Genomic DNA, 22,179 nt, shown 5'->3' with positions numbered 1-22,179 from the left:
TTACCAACCACTCTGAGTAAACATGGGCTCAAATACCATTTCGAGCTTTCAACACTTAAAACTGGGAAATATGTACCAGCCATGCATAAAAAGTAAATTAAATGTGTCCTTGTGTAATGTAACTGGAGGTCGTGTAAAAAGCTCCAATCATATAATATTACTATCCTCCCTTTGATTGGACTTGAGAGCCCCACACATTGAAAGATTTCATGAGGCATGGGGACATCATTTCCTTCTTGCGAAATATGCAAGGTCAGTTTCACAAATGCAACATAGACCATTTAAGTCCCAGTGTGGTAGTATTATTTATTTTAGATGGTCACAGTATATACACGCAGCAATTCTACTACCATATATATGTACTGCTCGATTAACTGCGCCATGAATATGCTCACTTCTGATGTGATGCACAAATCTCAATTGTTGTACCACATGTCATATTACTTATTTTTGTTCCAATAAGCCATTTGTGTACGCTTTGTACCTTAACAAAGAACCACAGGAAAACAAATAACTCAATGCAGAAGGGCTATAATGGTATTAGAGAATGCCACCCAATGAGGGTAGAATGGTCTAAATTAAAAAAGGAGAAACAGAAAGACAAACACCAGATGTTGGAGCATAAGGTCGGTACCAGCCATTATTGGCCCCGTGCCTTCCACTGTCTTCAATTGAGTTCTCAAAATGCCAGTATTCTAATACTTAACAAATCTTCTAGGATTTCAAAGAATCACATTAAATCCCAGATATTTAAATGAATGTTATTTGTCAATGAAAGATACTTATAAATAATGATAGCTGACATGATGCTATTAGTTACTTCATTGCTCATAGCCCATTTCAATTGATTTTAGGATTGAGGTGTTCAACTTTTGCAGCAGCTGGATTGGATGGCATTGTTCTTGTGAAGGACCAGCAAGAGACATTTAGGGGTCTATTTACTAAGATTTAACGCCATGTTTACATCGGAAAAGTGACGCAATACAATCCTAAATATTTTTTTACTAATTCACTTTCCAGCACTAAACTTGTTTAGCACTGGAAAACACTCGAAAGTAGTGTAAAGATTTGCATTACATAGCACCAAATGGGCATATATAATGGGTGGTGCGTGGGCGTTATCATACAACCACCCATGGTTTCTAATCCTAAACCCCATATGCTTAAAATTAGATATGGTTTTGCTTGAAAATAACCGCCCATTTCAAATAGGCACTATGAAGGAGAAATGCTTTATTTTCTCCCTTCTTTTCCGACTTTGTATGTGTACTGCACTGTACAGCATACAAACAAAGTGGACCCTTGCACATCATCCCACTCCTGAGGCGGAAGCCGGGAGTTAGCTCGTCCTTATAATAATTGCAAAACTGTGTTGCCACATGTAGCTACGTTTTAATTGTTGTCACGCTGCTCAATTGAATAAATAATTGTACAGTCCTTATTTTAAACCGCACGCATTTAGTTTATTTGCGCCGTATTTTTGGACTAGTGTGACCCCTCTCAGCCGATATGATAGCTGAGTGGTGTTGGGACGAGGAGGCGGCCATATTGGGTGGAGGCAGGTCAGCGTTCTAGGGTGGGGAAGGAGGTAGGCTGAAACATATAAATTGAGATGGCTACTCCTCCACGCAGCGGATGCGCCAGTCCCGCGCCAAAGGAGCGCCTAAGGAAAGCCCGTCTGTGCCCGTCCGTGACAGGACGGGACCAGGGGCTAGGGGGACAGACATCAGGAGAGGAGAGGATTGTGGTATTGGTTATACATGTAGTGTTGTGCGCGTGTTTGTCTCGTGTGTGTGTTGGCGCGTGTATGTGTGTGCACGTGTGGAATGTGTGGAATGTATGCTTGGGAGAATGTAGTGGGTGGTGAGTCAGTTGCTGAAGGGAGAAGGCGGAGGATGCTGTTTGTTCGTGTCGCTGTACTATCCTTACTTCCTTGAAATAAAGAAGAAATTAAGAACCACTAAAAAGTCTACAAGCTTTCCTTACAATATATGGCGACGAGCGGGATTTCGTAGCGGCATGGACATAATATTATTGGATTTATCGGAAAAAAAAATTCTCCTTCATCGTTTGAAAATTGCCATCCCTGGATTTGGATTTGACTATCACTGATACGACTGAACTTCTTATTGGAGCTTCTGAGCGGTAAAACTTTGATTTTTGTGGCGTTTACCTCTGGCAACGTTCGCCGTTGTGTGGTGCATCTTTTGACTTGTCTTCTGCACGGGTGGAATGCTGCGCGAGTGGCTGGTGCTCGAGTGCTCCGCGCGAGTGGATTACAGCTTGATTAAAAACATTCGTCTGGCTTTCCGTAGTAGATCACGCTGCATCGTCATTACGCATCAAGTCACAACGTGGCGGCCATTTTGAATTTATTTACAGTATCCTAGCAACATGTACCTCGTATGCCGAGTGCCGATTTCAACGCTAGTACTGTCAACTGAGTGCTGATTTCAACGTCAGTGGTGTCAACTGAATGCCGATTTCAACGCTAGTGGTATCAACGCTCAAAGCCCACGTAAATTCTTGAATATACATTAATTTATTTTTTTTACATAATTTTTTTTGTCTGACAAATGACAGAATTTAACTACAAACTTTGGTGAACATTTTGCGGAAAAGGGATGACAATTATTAATACATTTGAACTTTGGTGAACTTTTTGCGCAAGAATTATAAGGAAAATATTTTTTTTTTCCGGTTGTGATTTGTTGCTTTTGACTGTATTTTTCTTTACTGCTTAATCCAAATGTCTTCAATCCATCCACCACCGTTTATTTTGGCAGAGTCCGGTGAACCTCCTATTGCATGGGATTTATGGCTCGACATGTTCGAAGCTTATGTTGAGGTTTTAGCTGAAGAAGAATCTTCTCAAGAAAGAAAAGTGTCTTTGCTTAAACATAGACTTGGTGCAGTAGGGTTAAGGGAGTTCAAAAATGTACCTAAAATTGAAAATGCTGGTGACATGGGTGCGTATCAGTGTGCTGTTAAACAAATGCAGGAGAGGTTTGGGAGGAAGATTAATGTTGTTATGGAGAGGTTTAAGTTTTATTCGAGGGCTCAAAAAGTAGATGAGTCAATTGACCAGTATGTTTCAGCCTTGAGGGGTTTAGCTGTTACATGTGAGTTTGAGAGTATGACTTATGACCAGGTGTTACGTGATCAGATTCTCATGGAAACTAAATCAAAGAAAATTCAAGAATGATAATAAGTCAACTAATTATCCTTCTTATTCTAATAAGAAAACCAATGAGAAAAGTTACGAGAAAAGTAATGAACTAAAGAAGTTTGCGTGTTATAGATGTGGATCTTCTAGCCATTTAGCAAACTATAAGTGGTGCCCTGCTCTTGATAAAATATGTACTAGTTGTAAAAAAAAGGGACATTTCACTAGAGTGTGTCGTAACTTTAAAGCTAAGGTTAATTTTCTCCAAGATGATGAGCAAGACGACATTAATTGTGTCCAATTGGATGATCAAGACAATACTTTTCATGTAGTAGGTGAAATATATAGTGTACATGATGATTCAGTTAAAGGGATGAGTAAGGTTAAAAAGCTACCATCGTGTTTTGTCAACATTGATGGTCTAGAAGTAAAAGTTAGGGTGGACTCTTGTGCGTGGTACACCATTATGGGCATGGATTGATTTAAATCTCTTTGGCCCAACAGGTCATTATTAGGACCTGATGTACACCCCGGAAGTTATACTGGTCACAAAATACCTTTAGAAGGTTTTATATTAGCCAAAATAAGTTTTGGACTCAATTCATGTCAAGGTAAAATTTATGTGGTTAACAAAGGTGCAACTATTTTGGGATGGCCACATATATTCGACTTAGGTATGAAAATTGATCCTAGTTTGGATTGCCCTGTTCATGCTATCCAGAATGATTGTTTTGAGAGGAATAGTTATTCTAATCTTCAGGAAAAATTTCCTGATGTATTCTCTAACGGTATTGGTAAAATGATTGGATTCAAGCATGGAATCATCTTAAGAGCAGGTGCATGTCCTGTTCGGCAAAAACTTAGGAATGTACCTATTAGCTATAGAGAGAAATTGGGTGAAATACTTAAGAAATTGTGCAAGGATGGAATTGTAGAACCAGTTGAGAGTTCAGATTGGGTTTCGCCAGTCGTGATTTCTCTTAAATCTAATGGCGATTTGCGTTTATGTGTCGACCTAAGATGCCTAAATGAAGCTATTTGGGTGGATACATTCCCTCTTCCTAATTTGCAAGAGCTTACATCTTCCGTTGGTGGATCTTCTTGGTTTTCCAAGATAGATCCGACAAGTGCATATCACCAAATTGTTTTGGAGGATGATTCTAAACATTGTACTGCTTTCATTACCACAGAGGGAATGTTTAGATATAGACGCATGCCATTTGGCCTTGCAAGTGCATCTGCGGTTTTTCAAAGGGAAATGTGCAGGGTCCTACAGGGTATAAAAAATGCTAAAGTATTTCAGGACGACATTTTAATATATGGGAAGGACAAGGAATGTCATGATGAAAGTTTATATGCTGTCCTAGATGCATTAAGAAATAGCGGACTAACTATCAAAAATGAAAAATGTGTGTTTGGGAAATCTGAAGTAGAATATTTGGGACATGTCATATCCAAAGATGGTATTCGACCAAAAGTCAGTCATGTCGATGCTATTTTAGCTGTTCCTGAACCTACAAATAGAGAACAATTGATGTCATTTCTGGGATTAACAGAATTTTATTCACATTTCATTGAAAATTATGCCTCGAAAGTTGAACCATTAAGATCATTGTTGAAAAGAGGTGTAGTGTTTACATGGGGTGACCAACAAAAAATATGTTTTGAGAAGGTGAAGAAGGAGATAGTAACAACACCATGTTTGAAACCCTTCCTGCCAACTGCTGAATGTATTTTGTCTGTGGATGCGTCTGGGTATGGAATTGGTGCTGTGTTTTCCCAACATGTAAAATCTGAGAAGTGGGTAGTAGCGTATGCTTCACGCACATTAACTAAATCGGAACGAAATTATTCCGTAATAGAAAATGAGTTGTTGGCTGCTTCATGGGCTGCTGAGAGATTCAGGATGTATGTGTGGGGGAGGAAGTTCAAAATTTGCACTGATCATAAACCATTAGTGAATATTTTAAGACCTGAAGGTGGGAAGAATTTGACTCCAAGGTTGGCTCGCTTAGCCTCAAAGTTGCAAATGTTAAGTTTTGATATTGAGTATATTCCGGGTAAGGATAACGTAGTTGCGGATGGTCTGTCAAGGTTACCTAATGTAGATTTGACAGGAGTTGGAACTAATACTGATTGTGAGATAGCGTTTACCACTAAGGATGTGTTTCTGATAGGCGATAAGGATGTTGATAGTAGTGCATCTGAGGCGTCTTGGATGAGTGAAATGGATAAGGATGTGGTTTTGAAAGAGGTTAAACGATTCATAGTTGATGGTTGGCCAAGAGAATCCAACTTACATGGTGAATGTGCTGCGTTTTCTAAGATTAAAGAAGAACTTTGCGTCGTTAATGATATTGTCTTAAGAGGTGACAGAATTGTGCCTCCAGTTGGCTTAAGAAAGAATATTGTTGAGAAGAGTCACTTAGGACATGGTGGTATGTCTAGCACAAAAAGGAGGATTAAGGAATGGTTTTGGTGGCCAGGTGTTGATTCCATGGTGGATCGATTAGTGAGGGATTGCAAGGTTTGTGGTGCTAGTGATAAAGTGGCAAAGCCATTAAGTGTACCTTTAACTTTGGTGGAGTTACCGGAGTATCCATGGCAAAAGGTGGCTATTGATTTTATGGGGCCATTTTCAGCTTTATCATCCAAGGATTGTTATGCTATTGTATTAGTTGATTACTATTCGAAGTGGCCTGAAGTAAGAATGGTTAGTGGGATGACTACGGATGTAGTCATTGAATTTTTAGAGGATGTATTTTCAAGAGAAGGAGTACCAGAAATTCTAGTCTCGGATAATGGTCCTCAATTTGTATCACAAAAGATGGAAGAATTCCTAGTGGTAATGGGCATCAAGCACATTAAATCGTCACTAGATCATCCAGAAGGTAACGGTCAAGTTGAGCGCTTCAACAGAGTGGTTAAGGAAGTGATTGAATTGGCATTGAGCGCAGGTTTACCTTGGAGGAAAGCTTTACAAGAGAGATTGACTGCATATCGTGTTACCCCGCATTCTGCTACAGGGAAAACACCCTTTGAAGTTTTGAGAGGTAGGAAAAAAATTTACTGGTTTGGTTCCTTGGTGGTTGAGGAAAGGGAATGCTAAAATGCAGTGCAATGGGAAGGATATTGATAAAGAAATCAGATCTGAGGTTAAAAAGTATCAAGATCGTAATCAGCAGTATCATGGAGGTAAATGTGGTTGGCCTTTAGTTAAGATAGGTCAGATGGTTAGAGTGAAAAATCCTAGGAAAGTATTGAAGGGTGAAAGTGTATGGTCTAAACCCTTGAGGGGTAATGAAGGTGTTTGGTAGTGCTGTTGAATTGGAGCATGGTAGAAGGTGCAATTTTCGGCAATTGAGCCTTTGCAATGAGAGGAATGGTGTGTTAGGGTCACGATCTGGTGGTGTTGATGATGGGACGTGTAGTGGTTATATGTTAGGTGATGATTTTGGACTAGTAAAGGAGCTGGTGTCAACTGGCAGTACGGGTGAGCTGGCGTCAACTGGTAGTACGGGTGGTTATAGTACTAGTTGTGATACGGGTAGTGGTGTTAGAGATATTGGGTCATCTTGTACCAATATTGGTGTTGGAGGTGAGACTCTTCGCCGTGGTGATAGAACAAGGAAGATGCCTGTCCGGTTCTCTGATTTCAAATTAGGGTGATTCTTTTAGTGGTGACTTTAGCTTTTGAGGAGGAGGGTGTGTGGTATTGGTTATACATGTAGTGTTGTGTGCCTGTTTGTCTCGTGTGTGTGTTGGCGCGTGTATGTGTGTGCACGTGTGGAATGTGTGGAATGTATGCTTGGGAGAATGTAGTGGGTGGTGAGTCAGTTGCTGAAGGGAGAAGGCGGAGGATGCTGTTTGTTCGTGCCGCTGTACTATCCTTACTTCCTTGAAATAAAGAAGAAATGAAGAACCACTAAAAAGTCTACGAGCTTTCCTTACAATAAGGATCTAACATACAGTAGGGAACAACTGTTGGCCTTGAGGGATGGCAGGGGTCAGTCCTGCCCACCTATAACTCCATCAAGTGGTCACCTGATTCCCTGTCCGCACTGTGGAGACAAGCAGGAGGGTTCCCTCCTTCTATCCACTGGCAATGTGAAAACATACTCCCTAATGCTCCTGAACTGTCGTTCATTACCGAAACATAGCATCGAAATCCACCTGCTGCTAGAGGAACATAGTCCGGATGTTTTATTTCTTACCGAGACTTGGCTCTCAGAGATCTCAGGCCTGGATATAGTTAAGGCCTTGCCCCAAGGTTATGTGATAAGCAGGCTTGATCGTCCCAAGGGCCGGGGCGGAGGTATAGCAATCATCTGTAAGAACTCACTTAAGTGCCGTACTTTTGACAACCCGTTATCGGACTGCGAAAGTCTGGAATTTGCTATTTCCTTCTCCCCAACCTGTACCCTTTCGGGTATCTTATTGTATCGTCCACCAGGATCTCACAACAGCTTCTGTAATGCCCTCCTAGATAAAATCACTCATCTCAGCAGTACTTCCTCTAATTTTTCAATTATTGGGGATTTTAACATTCATATTGACGAATCGGAAGCTCTGATCTCCCAAAATCTTTTGGACGGATTGGGGACTTTAGCATTAAAACAAATTGTAGAGGGACCTACTCACTCTGCAGGCCATCTGATTGACCATTTCTATACCAATCTTGCGGACATACAGTGGAAGGAGTCCCAATTTATTCCATGGTCAGATCATGCGCTTCTCTCATTTGCACGGACGCCAGCTGAAGTCATCCAGCCATCTATAATAACTAATAAGATGGGTCGGATCTGGTCAAAACTTCCGGTGGCAGAGTTGGCATCCTCCTTAAAGAATTCTCTTCTGTTAATTAGGGAAGATAACCCGACTGAAGCTAATACTGCTTTTAATAAGTGGCTAGAGTCCGCCCTGGATCTTACCCTTCCTAAACTTAAAGCAGTGCACCGCGGAGGTTCCAATAAAATGCCCTGGTAGACGGCAGAATTGAAATGCCTCAAACAGAATTGCAAGAGGCTAGAGAGGAAATGGAGAAATAATTTTACCCTGGAGGATAAAATGGAATATAGAGCAACACTTAGAGTATGTAAGACCCAATTAAAATCAGCCCAAGCTTCATTCTACCAGCTGGAGATCTCAAAAGCCGCTAACTCCCCCAGGGAAAAGTATAAGATCTTCAAGTCATTGGTCACCCCACCTAGTCCCCTGAATGAGGAGGTCGATCCCTCAAAACGGTGTGAAGAGATAGCTAATTTTTTTAGCTCTAAGGTTGCTACCATCTACTCCTCCTTCTGTGTGAAGGAAGTTGATAAAGATTTGGGCACCCTATTGAGCCCATGCCTCGATTGGTCTCCTCACCAACTTTGGATGCTCTGCCCCGGATGGATTATTCCACTGTAGAAAAACTCTTGGAGAATCTTAAATCAGGCTCTCCATCGGATATGGCTCCGCCCTCTGTCTTGAAACAAGTTGCTGATGTGGTGGTTCCAATCATGAGGGATGTGATCAACTCCTCCCTTTCCACCGGAGTAGTCCCCCCACTATGGAAACAGGCCAAAGTTAAAGCTCTTAAAAAAGGCCAATCTAGACCCCGAGGATTGGTCAAACTACCACCCCATCTCCCTGTTACCAGGGATGAGTAAAATTACGGAGAAGCATGTAAATCTAGCCGTATCCACCTTTATTGAAAAAGAGGCAGTGCTTCACCCTACTCAAACAGGTTTCAGAACCAAACAGAGCACGGAGACCGCCCTGGTTGTCGTAGTGGAGGAAGCGAGAAAGATTGTGGATGCGGGAGGCTGCGCTGCAGTGGTCCTTTTGGACCTCAGCGCAGCCTTCGATACGGTCAATCACTCTCTGCTGATCCGCCGTCTACGGGAGGCTGGTATCTCTGGGATGGCCCTCAAATGGCTACAATCCTTCCTAGCAGAAAGAACTTTCTCTGTTTTCGAAGGGGATTTTACATCAAGACAGCTCCCCCTACATTACGGCGTTCCCCAGGGATCCTCATTAAGCCCCACCTTATTTAATATCTATATGAGGCCTTTGGCCGAGGTGGTGCTTCCCTGGGGAATTAAATTGGTCACATACGCCGAGGACACTCAGTTAGTGGTTTCACTAACTAGGTCTGAGGCTGGGACCTTTGGACCAAACAATCTATCCCCCTGTCGCACCAAGGTTTGTGAATGGATGGAAGCCTCTTTTCTGAAATTGAATGGGACAAAAACTGCGATCATGATGATGGGGTACAAGGCCCCCATGAACCTCAATCCATGGTGGCTGAACTGTTTGCCCCCCCCCCCCCCCCCCCGGCCCCCAAAAAACAAATCAAGAGTTTGGGAGTCTGGCTTGACCCCTCTCTCGGATTTCAAGTGCAGGCAAGGAAGGTTTCCGCAACTTGTTTTGGTCTCATTAAGGTACTAAGGAAGGATTTGAACCTCCTCCCTCCAGATACTAGACGGCCCTTGGTCCAGTCCTTGATCATCTCTCGACTGGACTACTCCAATGCACTCTATCTTGGAACTCCCATGGGTACTATTAAAATTCTACAGTCAGTTCAGAACTGCGCTGCTCGACTATTAGTTAAAGTACCTAGACACAGCTCGACTAAGTCTGTTCTGCATGCTCTACACTGGCTACCGATCCAGGAGAGGATAGGATTCAACGCCATGTGCTTGGCCCACAAATCTATCACAAACAACGGTCCTGCTATTTTGCGCCCACTCTTCTGCCCTTATCGACCTTCTAGAACCCTTAGGTCAAGTGAACTTAATCTTTTGACAGTTCCAAGGATCAAAAGATCCCGAATGGGGGGATAGTTGTTTTCCCTGCAATCTGCTAAACTCTGGAACAATCTACCTGAGAGCATCCGACTTCAACCAAACCATCTTATGTTTCGGAAACAACTCAAGGCCTTCCTTTTCCGATGAGTGGTGGTGACTTGCCCTGTGTCAAAGCGCTGGGATGCCTTAGGGTAGCCATGCCCTATACCAAGTGTATCATTCATTCATTCAAAAGGTTTCTAGTTAGTCTAAGCATGGTATTTTGTACTGGAAGGGTTCCCTTCTAGTAAAAAACCTATGCTAGACTCAATGAGACACCCTTGCACTATAGTGCAAAGGTGTATTTGTGGCACACAGCAGCAGTTTACTGCTTCAGATCATTGGAGAGGGGAGGAGAGTGCCATATTTCTGCAAATATGGTGCACTTCTGTTCTCTACTTTTCACGCAGTGCAGCATTTGCGGCTATCGCACTGTGCTGCGTGAAAAACAGGTAAATCTGCTCCTTGATGGAGCAAGGACTTGTGAAAAAGAGACATGCCTGGATGCAATCTTCTCATTTAACCACTAACCCTGTACTAAACTTGTATGGTGGAAATAACATGGATCACACAACATTTAAGAATATGAATGAAGCTTGCCTATGTGTCTTATAATCCAGTAACCGGAGTGTGATTCTAAAATGGCAGCTAACCGAAAATCTTTAGTGCCCATGTGTCTACTGCATCTACGTAGGATGACCTATCTTTCGCTTGGAGGGAATGTTTCTGCACTTGTGCAGTAGCTAACAAAATGGCCTCTTGAAACTCACATGCATGCCATCTGCTTGCTGAAAAACTAAATCCAGCTATTCTACTAATGCTAATGCGAGGAGAGTAATAATAAGTAAATGGGATTAGAGTAGAGATAGGTGGTATACAGTGAAACCATTTATTTTTTATTTTAAAATTAGTCTTTTTGACTCTCTCGATAGTGCTTATTATGGGCCCTTGAAATTCGAACCACAGTCTATTCCCTCTCGTTCTAGCGCACATGCGTAGTGCAACCAAGCTAGAAGACGCAATATCAACTTGTACCTAGTCCAAGGTTTCCAGGGGATACTATCATGGGAACCGGAACGACAGTCCACTAAAATGGATGGGAACTACTATTTTTTTTTCTCTAATATGTGACAATTACATTGTGAATACGGATGGGAATAACAACTGATGTATAAAACTTAAGGGGTGAGATTTTAAACAAATAGCTGAAAAAGATAATGGGAAATAAGCATGGTGTGATGATCACCTTCCCTTGCCTGTCCAATCAGAGTTAGTAATTTCATAAGTTTGAAACATTAATGGGTGGTACAAGCATACAGAAAGGTATAATTGAGGTAGCATTAGTTAATAAGCTGGCTAGAGACCGGGATGCTGTCCGAGAGTACGGAGAAGTCCCAGACGGAGATGCTAAAGAAGAATCAAATTGCTGAACCAATTATCTTGACCAAATTAATTTAGAAGAAGATCGCGGAAGAATCTCGAGTAGGAAGAGAGTGTCAGAGAGGGGTGCTATGCAAGCGTCGGTGATAGAGAGGTCATCTGTCCTGATTCCTGTCCCAATTCCTGAACTGAAGACTTTGTTCGCCAGATTTTTCCTGGGGGGCCCTGGCCAATTCCTAGGCATTGGAATTGGTTTTCACACCATTCTGGGTAAATATAAATATAAACATATCTGTGTATGCGCTTATCTGCTTTTCTCTCTATCCTCTCCCTTTCATGCAGTGTCATTGCATAATATAAATGAATGTATCTTGATTGATTATTTGCATTTTCCTTCCTGTGAGAAACGGAGTTGGTTCTGTACTGTTTAAGTGGTTCACATGAATTTAATCTGAGATAAAATTTTTAAATACATCCCAATACTGTGATTATTTCTGAGTTGTGACTATATTGAAAACATATGTAATTTCACTGTCAACTAGTTCCAACTAATGGGCCACTGACCAAAGGAAAGAACTTTTGATCAGAGAAAGATTAGTTAGGGACTAGAGATAACTAATCTAGAGAATTACAAAAACATGACCCCAACGGTTATTGCCAGCGTGCTGTGAATGGATTTATGGGCCCAGGTGAGTATGTGGTGTTCGATTACCTGTTGCAGGTAACCCGCTGGATCACCGACAAGGTCAATGCAAATGGAAATATGTTTTCTTCATCCAATTTAAACTAGGCATTTCTTTGATGGAAATGGTATCTATGAGCGCAACTGAAAATGAAATTTCAATAATAATGCAAAGCTTGTCAGCAAAGAAAAAGAAAATAACAATCAATTTTTTAGCATTCCCATTGCGTACAATGGCATGTTTTCAAAGATTAAAGAAAAAACAAAGTTAAACTTTGCAGTCAAATCAAAATTACTTTAGAGAGGTGATACAGCTTTAGGAGGTGGATAACTTATGTTCAGATCAACTATACCCCTGCTAAGAGTGACAGTTTTAGCTTCAGTCAAGTTCAGACTCAATTGCAGTAGGTGTTGTAGTCCGTTATATATTCATGGGAAACAAATACACTCCAAGTTGACAGAATGCTCAGCATCTGTTCAAATCTCCAAAACAAAGCCCACCAGAACCCTGAGTGTTGTCAGGCCCCCTTGTTCTTCTTGGTGCCCCAAAAGCATGCAGATATCCATAAATAAGGTCTATCTCATGAACAAATACGTGTACATTGTGTGAACATACGTCTTTGATTGGTACTATACCGTACCATTTTGAGAAAGCCTTTTTGACAAAATATGTGTTGGGCCCTTGAGTGGAATTTAATGATTACTGAGATGTTAGCTAAACTGACCTGAATCATATTAAAGGTTACTTTAAATATTACAGCCATCACTTGGAATGTATTTTTCTCCACATCTGTCTAAAGCAAAGTGTGCCTACTACATCTCCCCATTGTCCTAACAGTTTTTTGAGTTTTTGAATTAATTTGAGCAGGTGGGAGCAGGTGAGGTCCACTGGTGCTCTTTTTGTGGGAACAAAACTAATTTTCCATCATTAAACTTTGAACTAGAGGAAGAGTAAGGAGGCAGCAAAAGGGAAAGGTGAAACATAGCAATAAAGGGAGAAACTAGGGTTGAGAAAGAACTTCGAGGAGTGAGATAAAAGAATAGGGGGAGTATGTTAATGGAAGAGGCATGAGGTGAAATCAAGACTATAGACTCCTGGTGTTCAGCAACCCAGACATTTTACAGTGGCGCTGCAGGCTTCTGAGGAAAATATTTTCTCTGCAGTTACAAAATAATCATTGGTGATCGGATACCGGTTCAATTGCCGATCACGGATGGTTTTAGAACCTCCAAACAAAACACAACTGACACCCAACTAAAGGATGCATGATATTTCTCTCAAGTCCGCTGATTCCGGTTTACAATATAGTTTCTTACATTTTCGGCATTGGAAAATACATGAACATTCAGGGAAAGCATGATTTTTGGAATGTTCATCTTCTTGCATAATTTGAAATTGCTTTAACATATTGCTCTATACCTCTGATCAGCATATGCTAAAAGAATGCCGGTAGAGCACTTTCATACACATTGTTAGCTGTTGACAGCTGTAGTAAAGTCAAATGATAAAAAATATATATCAAAATTTTAGAAAATACAGAGCATAAATAAAGGATTAGTAATTGTGATAGTACATACTTTAGTTTGTCTCGGTAACTTCTGACATTCATTTTGTGCATATTTTCCATTACAGATACATTCTCTCTATTGAACAATAAATTATTTTTCAAAACAAAAAGGAAAATAGGACACCTTACATTTGGTAAGAAAAAGCATAATTTTAAAACAGTATGAAAACTCTCATTAGCTGTCCTAACATAAATAATAAAATCTATTATATTATTTACACTGTTACAAAAAAATGAAAGGACCGCTGATGCAGAAATCACAAGACAATTAATGAGCTATGAATTACATTCATGAAGTGAATATGGTATTTACAAAACAATCTAAAATTCAACAATGTAATATGCAGCTATTTTATTTACCTCAAAACTGCAGGTTTTTTAGGTATTTTAATGACGAAAGCCAATATAGTTGATGCGGGATCGGGTTTTTTTTTTTCACCAGTGTCAGGTTTCCAATTTTAAGCTTTCCCATGAAATTTCGCTTCATGCATCCATTTGTAATCCACACTTGATACAGACAATTGACCCACGACCGCGAGGGTAAGCACAGATAATCATTATGACGTTAGGATTTCAGATATAGAAACATAAGTAAACAAAAACTTCACCCTAAAAAACAATATAGGCTGTACAGACACAATCTAACACCCACATCAGCGGCATATGTGTAAGAGACAAACCAGGAGTAGTAGGCAAGAGTACAAAAAACAAATTCTTGAAAAATATGACCCACGCTCGCACATAATTGAATGAAGCCGGTTGTCACACCCCCAGAACGAGAATATTGCTTTCACATGGATGCAAAACCCCTAGCTCTATGAGGAACAGTTAAGACATCATATGAAAATATAGAAACAAAAGATAGTGCGCACCAAAAGTAATACTAAAGGCAGAAATCCTGAATATTGATTTATGCACAGTTATTTTTTTTGCTGAAAAACTAAATTAATTAAACATGTTTAACTTCTTTCTAAATAAAGTATTATTCTTTATGCGATAAAGATAATTGTGAATTTATTTGCTAAATCTAAAATCTGAACACCTCGTGCTTATTTTTAAATACATACTCCAAAACATTTCAGCAATAGTTGTTGAATGACAAAAGGATATTTTATTCTTTATTTATGTGCAGAGTTTAGCAGGTGTGAAATGTTGGTGGTGTAAAAAGAAGCAACAGGAGGGTTGCTCGGCCATTTAGAATAACTCATAAAACAAGGAAAGAAAGAGAAAAAACGAGTCTGCTCGTAAAAGGCGCAATATTTCCAACATTGGTACACAAACAGTAATAGTGGCATTGAACCGCTGGTCACATGCACATTCCTAACATACTGTTCTCATGCACTTCATGGGCCTAATTAATGCAAACGTGCTTGTTTACATAAGTGGTTTTCAAATAAATATATTGTTAAGAAAATAGGTTGCGCAGCTGCTATTTTAGCAACATTTTGGCTGTATTTTTAAGGTTTTATGTTTTATTAAAAAATTACACTTTGTTATACCCTTTAAGTAATAGAGCACTATGTAACAAGAACTTCCTATGTACAATACAAAGAATAGTCTCCACAGCAAATATGACAATTAATAAAAAGTGAATTTATAACAAGGTCATAGCCTTGTCAAACCCATATCAAACTGAAAAACATATTGCCAAAATTAAATATTTAACATTTAAAAACGTGGTAAAAAATAATTGCACCTTTATTACGTGGTTTTCATGTCCAGTTCAGTGCTCCATGTAGTTTGAATAAAGAGAAGTTGTGTAATGTAGATGGGAGAGTCCTTGAAAGATTTACTAGTAAAACATTTCAGGTTTACCTAGATTTTCACGCAACATGAAAACACTACACTCCCAGGTGATAACTTAAAGCACACTGTGTTCTAAACAAAAAATGGGTAAACATTTCTAAAGAAGCTGTGGGCTTCAGGTTATGAATGTTCATCACATTATGTTTCTTAACATGTATTGTTACTTAATGTAGTTTTAGTAATCCTGCTGCGATTAATAGTTGCAGGCTGTTGAATCTAGTATTATTTTAGTGCCCGCTGAAACAAACCTCTTGGTTACAAGAAAGCAGATCAAACTGATATTCCATACTCAAAGCCAACACTAACCATGTATGGAGAAAAAAAGTATTAAAGGGTATTCTATGTGTTACTGGGCTGATACATTTGGGTACTGCTTGAAGCAAATCATGGGACTGCAGCAACACGTGCAAATCATATAGCCAATCCACACCATTAATCCAATACACAACAAGCCACAAAAAATGATATTTGGAGGTTCTGAAAAAATACTGTGGAGTAGCAACGGCGAGAACTGTACAATACCTACTTTCAACATAATATAACAGAAAGGCACCTTTGATATCGTTCTCATTTTGGAATACTGTAAAAAATGCTACATATGGCACATAACACATTTGTACATACATTTAATTTATAAAACATTTTCTGTCTAATTCTTAACATTTAAAATAAAATAAATTGTTTAATTTAACAAGGGATAATTATATAAAATAAAGTTTTACAGGTGAATCTATGTTTATGTTCTATACAGCTATAGGGTCTTGATTAGTCATTACACTAGATAGCCTTGCTTGCAATTCTTCCTGCGTAGAGAAACGACTCGTTGGGTTAGTCCTGCTTTCAGTCAACCGGTATGCAGTGGCAGAATCTAAGCTGGTTGCCAAAGGGTTTTGAATACTCAGGAATGGTGTATCTTCACCTATTCGTTCATCTTCTGTTTCACTCTCAGAGCTACAACTCTCAGAGCTTATGTCAGTGTCCATTTCCAGTCGATTGGATATATGACCATTAGGCTTTGTTCTTTTTGATCTCCTGCTGTTGACTAGTTTCTTAGTAGGCTCCTTTACTGGCTCATATTCCTGTGTGGTTTCATACTCTTCATCCTCCACTATCCTTAAAGGACTTGGTGGAAGACTTCCACTGTCATGGATAGGATTGTGGTGGTGATAGGTCTGTAATTGCTGGGTATAGTAATGGTCGTACCTCTTATCCCGTATTCGAGGGGGAGAGACCAGAAGCAGAGGCCTCTCTTCTTCCATGAATGGACTGACAGCCACTGAAGGGACTGAAACTGTTAGGCTGGATACCGGTGGAGATATTTCTGAATTAGGGGATCTTGGAGAACATGGTGTTTGGAAGTCCACCGGTGACATTCTAGCAGGCGTGGTCATGGCTGAGACATACCTAAATAGAAAACAGCAAACAATACCATTAAAAACCTACAAAAAAAGAGCTTATAATGGCAGCTAAATTAATAAACTTAATCTAGAGGAATATCCGTGCAATTGAAGTATTTTGCTGCAGTTTTTTCCAGAGTATGCTTTAAAGACATTTAAAATGGCAGAGGTCTCCCATTTCCAAAGACTACTGACAGTTCTAGAATTAAGCTCATCAAAATACGGAATGCACAAATGTATAGTCTTAGATAACTAAACTGCAATAATATCTTAGGGCAGAGTTTTTTATGATCTTTAATTAAATGATTCATTTTGTGAGTAAATGAATAAGCAACATAGCCAACATAGTTTTACAGTCAATTAGAACTATGAGGTATTTTGAGAATTTTGCAACCTGCTTCTAAACCCACCAACGCCTGACCCAATAATGTAGACAAATTAGGAATCTTTAGGGAAAATGTTTTCACTATGACAATACACCCTAATGTATTGTTTTGGTGTTTGAATAGAAACTTAAAACTTGCAAAGCCCAACATGGTTTCCAAGGGTTTTCCTGACTGTGTTATTTATATAGTAATGAGTGAATTACTAGCGCTCCCATTTGCAGATGGTTCCTGGTCGTTCTTCAGATTGCAATGGGATGTAATGGTTTTGCTTGTAGATTGGCCGACATTGGACATGCTGAGTGAAGGTATGAAAGGCCTGACAATGTGTGGGCATGGTGCGTCAAATGACGCTGCATGCAATCATATGGTGTTGCGGACAGTCTGAGGAAAAATGCAGTCACATGTGCACATATTTTGGTGCATAATTTCAAGGATAGGAGCCAATTTTGATGTGTATCAGGGTTACATTATGGTATATGGAGTCTACACTGTAGCATCAAAAAGGGCCCAAACTGTTGGAGCCACTGTTGCACCACAAGAAAATATTCTATAGAGCCGACCTAGGAGTGACAGATAACCAACCCTCCTACAGGCCTTGTTAAGTCAGCAGGGGGGTCATATGGAATAAATCCAGGAGCATTAATAGCCTGAACTCATTGAAGGACTGTAAAATCATCAGGAGAGCATGATCTAGAGTACACCCAGAAACAATAAGGGACCATACCTGCTGCAGTCACTCTTATGTCCATAGGGTGTTAACCAAGTGGGAGTGCTGAGTTTAGGGGAAGGAACGCCTGTAAGTAATCTATGCAGAAATTGCAGAAAGCCCAATTGACTAGAGAAACACGTTGGCAAAACTAGAGGAGTGCTGCTAGAGTTCCATGTACGGGTAACAGTGCACAAATCGAGAGGAGTCACTGTTTTTTTTGTTTGATCTGTTTATTGATTTTTGCAGAAAGAAAAGGACATGGCTATAGGGCATATATGCACGTGGTATTAGCTCAGGGGTGTCACAGTGGCCTGATGCAGTCCTTAACCACATTGGATTATTAAAAATGATTCAACTTGTTGATACAGTGGCTCAGTAACTTAATACATAAATCGGTTAACATGTGTAGCCTGTATTCATGTTTCAACCACACTTCAGCAGTACCATACTTTACAGTGATAGTAAAGGAAATAAAATACATTGTGGTTAAATGTGTTTTCTTGTTAATCCTTAGAGTAATAATCAAGTAACATCAAGGTAAGAAGTGCTGTTTACAATCAAGTGTAGGAGATCAGAGAACATTTGAACAATAACACTAACCAACACCAGGCATACTAATACTCAACGCGTCCTTCCCCAGATGGGTAGTGAGTGTATATGGTAGGCTACAAGACCAGCATGTTCCCCCGCACCCCACCCACCTGTTTATATAGCTCTACATGGGTCGTGACACACAGTTTGTCCCGCAATGTGGATATTGGTCCTCTATTCTCACCTAGACACCGGTCCTCCGATCGGGGAGATGTCTGTTTCTAAGTCAAGGTGTACAGTCATTTGAAGAGCTATGAGGATCGAGTTCCAACTGTCTGATATAGGGAACTTCCATAACCCTGGATTGTTCAGCTTTTGCCCAATTGAGAGCAGAGCAGGTCCAGGCTAATAGAGGAGGTGAATCCCCAGATTTCCAATGCCTCGTTATGAGCCCTTTATCCACTCCAAGGCCCAGATCTTGGAATCGATTTGTGGCTCTGTGTTTTATATCACATATGAATATCCATAGTATGCTTGTTTCCCATGTGTTCGAGAGTTGTCTATGTGTGCAGTCGGATAGATGCTGTGTTACCCGCTTCCAGTATTGTTGTAGTTTAGGACATGACCATAACATATGTATGATGCAAGCTTCGTGATGAGAACACCTAAGACAACACATATGTCTATGAAAATAAAAATCGTTTTTTTCCGGGGTCAGGTCTGCTCTGTGTATTATATAGTATTGTATCAGTCTGAACCTGATAGTGCGAGGGATATGAGTGAGGTTTGCCAGAGTTGTATTCCATTCCGTTTCTGTGCATGGGCGGCCTAGATCAGTCTACCATTTTGCACGTGGCGGAGTCAGGTCTATTTCTGTGTGTAGAAATAATTCATCTGCAAACCAATGAGTAAGATGTTGGCCTTCTTCCATAATATTTATATACTGGAGCACTAGATGTGTCTGTAATTCTTGCCTTATATCCACCCATTTATGGTCCAATAGACTAATCCACAAGGCGTGTCTGAGAAAGTGTCTTGGAGGTATTCCTTTCTCCTGTGTCAGAACATTGTAAGGCAGGAGTGCACCGTCCCCGGTAGATATCGTTCAGTGTGTGTATACCTGAGGAGTGCCAAGCAGCAAGATCAGTCAGGGAAGTTTTTGAATTGCCTCTGAGGATCCCTAGCAAACGGAATGGCTGGGGCATATGGTTTGATGTTTCTGGTGAGGAACAGGGATCTATGAAAGCAGTGATTGGCCACTTATAGCGGCAGGGAAAGGAGCCAGACGTTCTGCTACAGGGGTGAAGCAAAGGGAGAATAGTGTTTAATATGTATGGAGCATCGTCCCCAGCGGAATCCGATATATTTAGTCCAGCCGCTCACCGGCACAACCATTGAAGTTATGAAGCTAAGTAGTAATGCTCTAGATTGGGTACTGCTAGTCCTCCCTCATCTGACAGTAGGTATAGCTTTGCGAGTGCTACTCTGTACCTGGATGTGTTCCATATTAATTCATGTAGCATACACTCGATAGGTCGGAAAAAGGAGGGAGTTAAATAGATCGTTAAGTTGGTGAAATAATAAAGAAGTATAGGGAGCACCACCATCTGAATGAGCGATACCCTTCCAGCCACCGAGAGAGCAAGCGTCTTCCAGAAAGTCATCTGTGATGACAGAAAAGTGAGGGCCCTGGTAGGATTGCCATCTAGTAAGTTCTGGTCATCGTGATACACCCTGATGCCCAGGCAGCGAAACATGGTCGACTGCCAAGTGACCGGGACACCATTGACTATAAGGGAAATCTCTAATGAAGGGTTTTTAGTGGCCAGGGAGAACTAGGCACTCTGCTAATTAACACTAGTGTTAAGATGAGAAAAAGTATAAGTATGGTGCAACCAGGTGAAGGGATAAGCCCTATTACCCCTCAATTTCTGTGTGGGAAAATCCCTCACAATTACAAATAAAGCAAAATCCTAGACACACACAATAGTTGTCAAACAGTATGTAAGTTATTACAGGAACTACAACATAGCCACAATTTCGAAAAAAAAGTCTTCTGATGGGTTGGATATTGTTCAGTCTTTGTTTCTATTTGCATAGAGCCAACAAACAGAGGAAAATCAGCCATGGACTATAAGCATCGGGTCAGCAGGTGTGTGTGGAACAAATGTAAAAAAACGTGATTTTCCCCAGTAAAGTCATAACCCCGATAGACGGGCAAAGAGAGCAAACGTATTGGGTATTACTTCTGGGATCCTCCCAACATCGTTTATATACAATAGCAGGTCGTCTGCGATTAGAGAAATGGCATGTATGTTTCCTCCCAGTGGGATGCCCATATTTCTGCAGAGCCTTGCACGGCCAGCGCCTGCGGCTCAATAGCTAATGATAAGAGGAGAGATGAGGAGAGACAGCCCTGTCAGTGTACCTTCCCAACGCCAAAGGCTGTGATACCATTCGACCGGCCTTGACCCTCACTGCTGAGCTGTTATATAATAACTTGAGGGGTGTGATAAAGAGGGGTCTAAACCGTATCCGGGCAGGACACTAAAGAGAAAGGGCCACTCAACAGTGCCAAATGCCTTTTCAAGATCGAGCACCATACAGCCAGAACGGGGGCAGACATGAGGGGCATATGGCATGACGCAAAATAGCCGGCATGGGTTAAAAGAAGTAGAGCAGTCTGGAACAAACCCTTTCTCATTACCATGTACTAAGTTAGGCACCAAAGGTGCTAGCAGCCCTGCAAGTATGCTAACCAGCACCATATGGTCTACATTTAGTAGCGCCAATGGGCAGTAGGAACTGAGTTGGATGGTATCTCTGTCTGGTTCCAGAAGGGTAACCAGTGTGGCTTCACACACAGAATTTGGTAGGTGTGACAAGTACAATGCCTCATCATATACCTACTGCAGTGCTGGTGCTAGGATGTCCGAGTAGGTTTTGTAAAACTGGGATGGAAGCCCATCCGAGCCCGGCAATTTCCCTGAGACTAGGGATCTAATCGCTCCCTGAATTTCAGCTGTCGTGATGGATGCATCCAATTTCATACATTGTTCAGCGGTTAGTTTCGGGAATGGGAGGCCGTCCAAGAAACTATTCAATTCTAGGTCGGAAGCTTCCATGGTTGTTTGGTATAGTGAGGTGAAATGGAGAACCTGTACTCTATGTATTTCGTGTTGGGTATATCTCATTAACCCATTAGGGGATTGTAACGCTGTAATGGGGTGCATGGCTTCTCTTCCGGTTCAGCCCTGCAAGTAGGGTTCCCGAGCGATCCACTTTCGCATGTGTCTTGACCGAATGTGCTGTATAATTTTGGCATCTAAGTCTTTCTATCAGGGATTTGGGCATCGTCCTTGCTGTCAAAAGCTCCGAGGTGCAGCTGCGGTCAGTGAAAATTTGGGGCTCAAGTGTTAGCAGTTCACATTCCAGTTTTTGTAGTTTGCTTTCCACCTCCCTCTTAATTTCACAACCCTGTCCCAGGCAGTTATCTCTCAATGTCACCTTAAAGACATCCTACTCCACCAGGACGGATGTCCCTGTACCTGCATGATGGGCCAAATAATCCTCAGTGGCAGAGCGGAAAGATTCTCGAAAGGGTGGGTCCTCCAGCATAGCAGTCTGTTAAGTTTGTGAAATATTGGAGTTGAGGGGGAGGGGCTGCGTATCCCATGCTAATGATACGTAATGAGGATTATGATCTGAGTGCATGTGACCTAGA

General features: G+C 40.9%; 1 protein-coding gene across 6 annotated transcripts in view; it reads right to left on the bottom strand.

Annotated features, from left to right (window-relative positions):
- Positions 1–14,614: 14,614 nt before the first annotated feature.
- NRG1 (neuregulin 1) overlaps positions 14,615–22,179 on the bottom strand; it is a 1,782,260-nt gene continuing 1,774,695 nt past the window's right edge. For all 6 annotated transcript variants that reach the window (XM_086961809.1, XM_086961808.1, XM_086961805.1 and 3 more), the window contains one exon: positions 14,615–16,836. In XM_086961809.1, the coding sequence (XP_086817935.1) occupies positions 16,176–16,836 (661 nt within the window). In that variant the 3' untranslated portion in view covers positions 14,615–16,175. The remainder of the gene's footprint in view (positions 16,837–22,179) is intronic.

Source organism: Lissotriton vulgaris, chromosome 3_1, assembly GCF_964263255.1.
Source record: "Lissotriton vulgaris chromosome 3_1, aLisVul1.2, whole genome shotgun sequence".
NCBI lineage: Eukaryota > Metazoa > Chordata > Amphibia > Caudata > Salamandridae > Lissotriton > Lissotriton vulgaris.
Note: the sequence above shows the minus strand (reverse complement) of the source record. Positions and strands in the feature narration are given on the sequence as shown.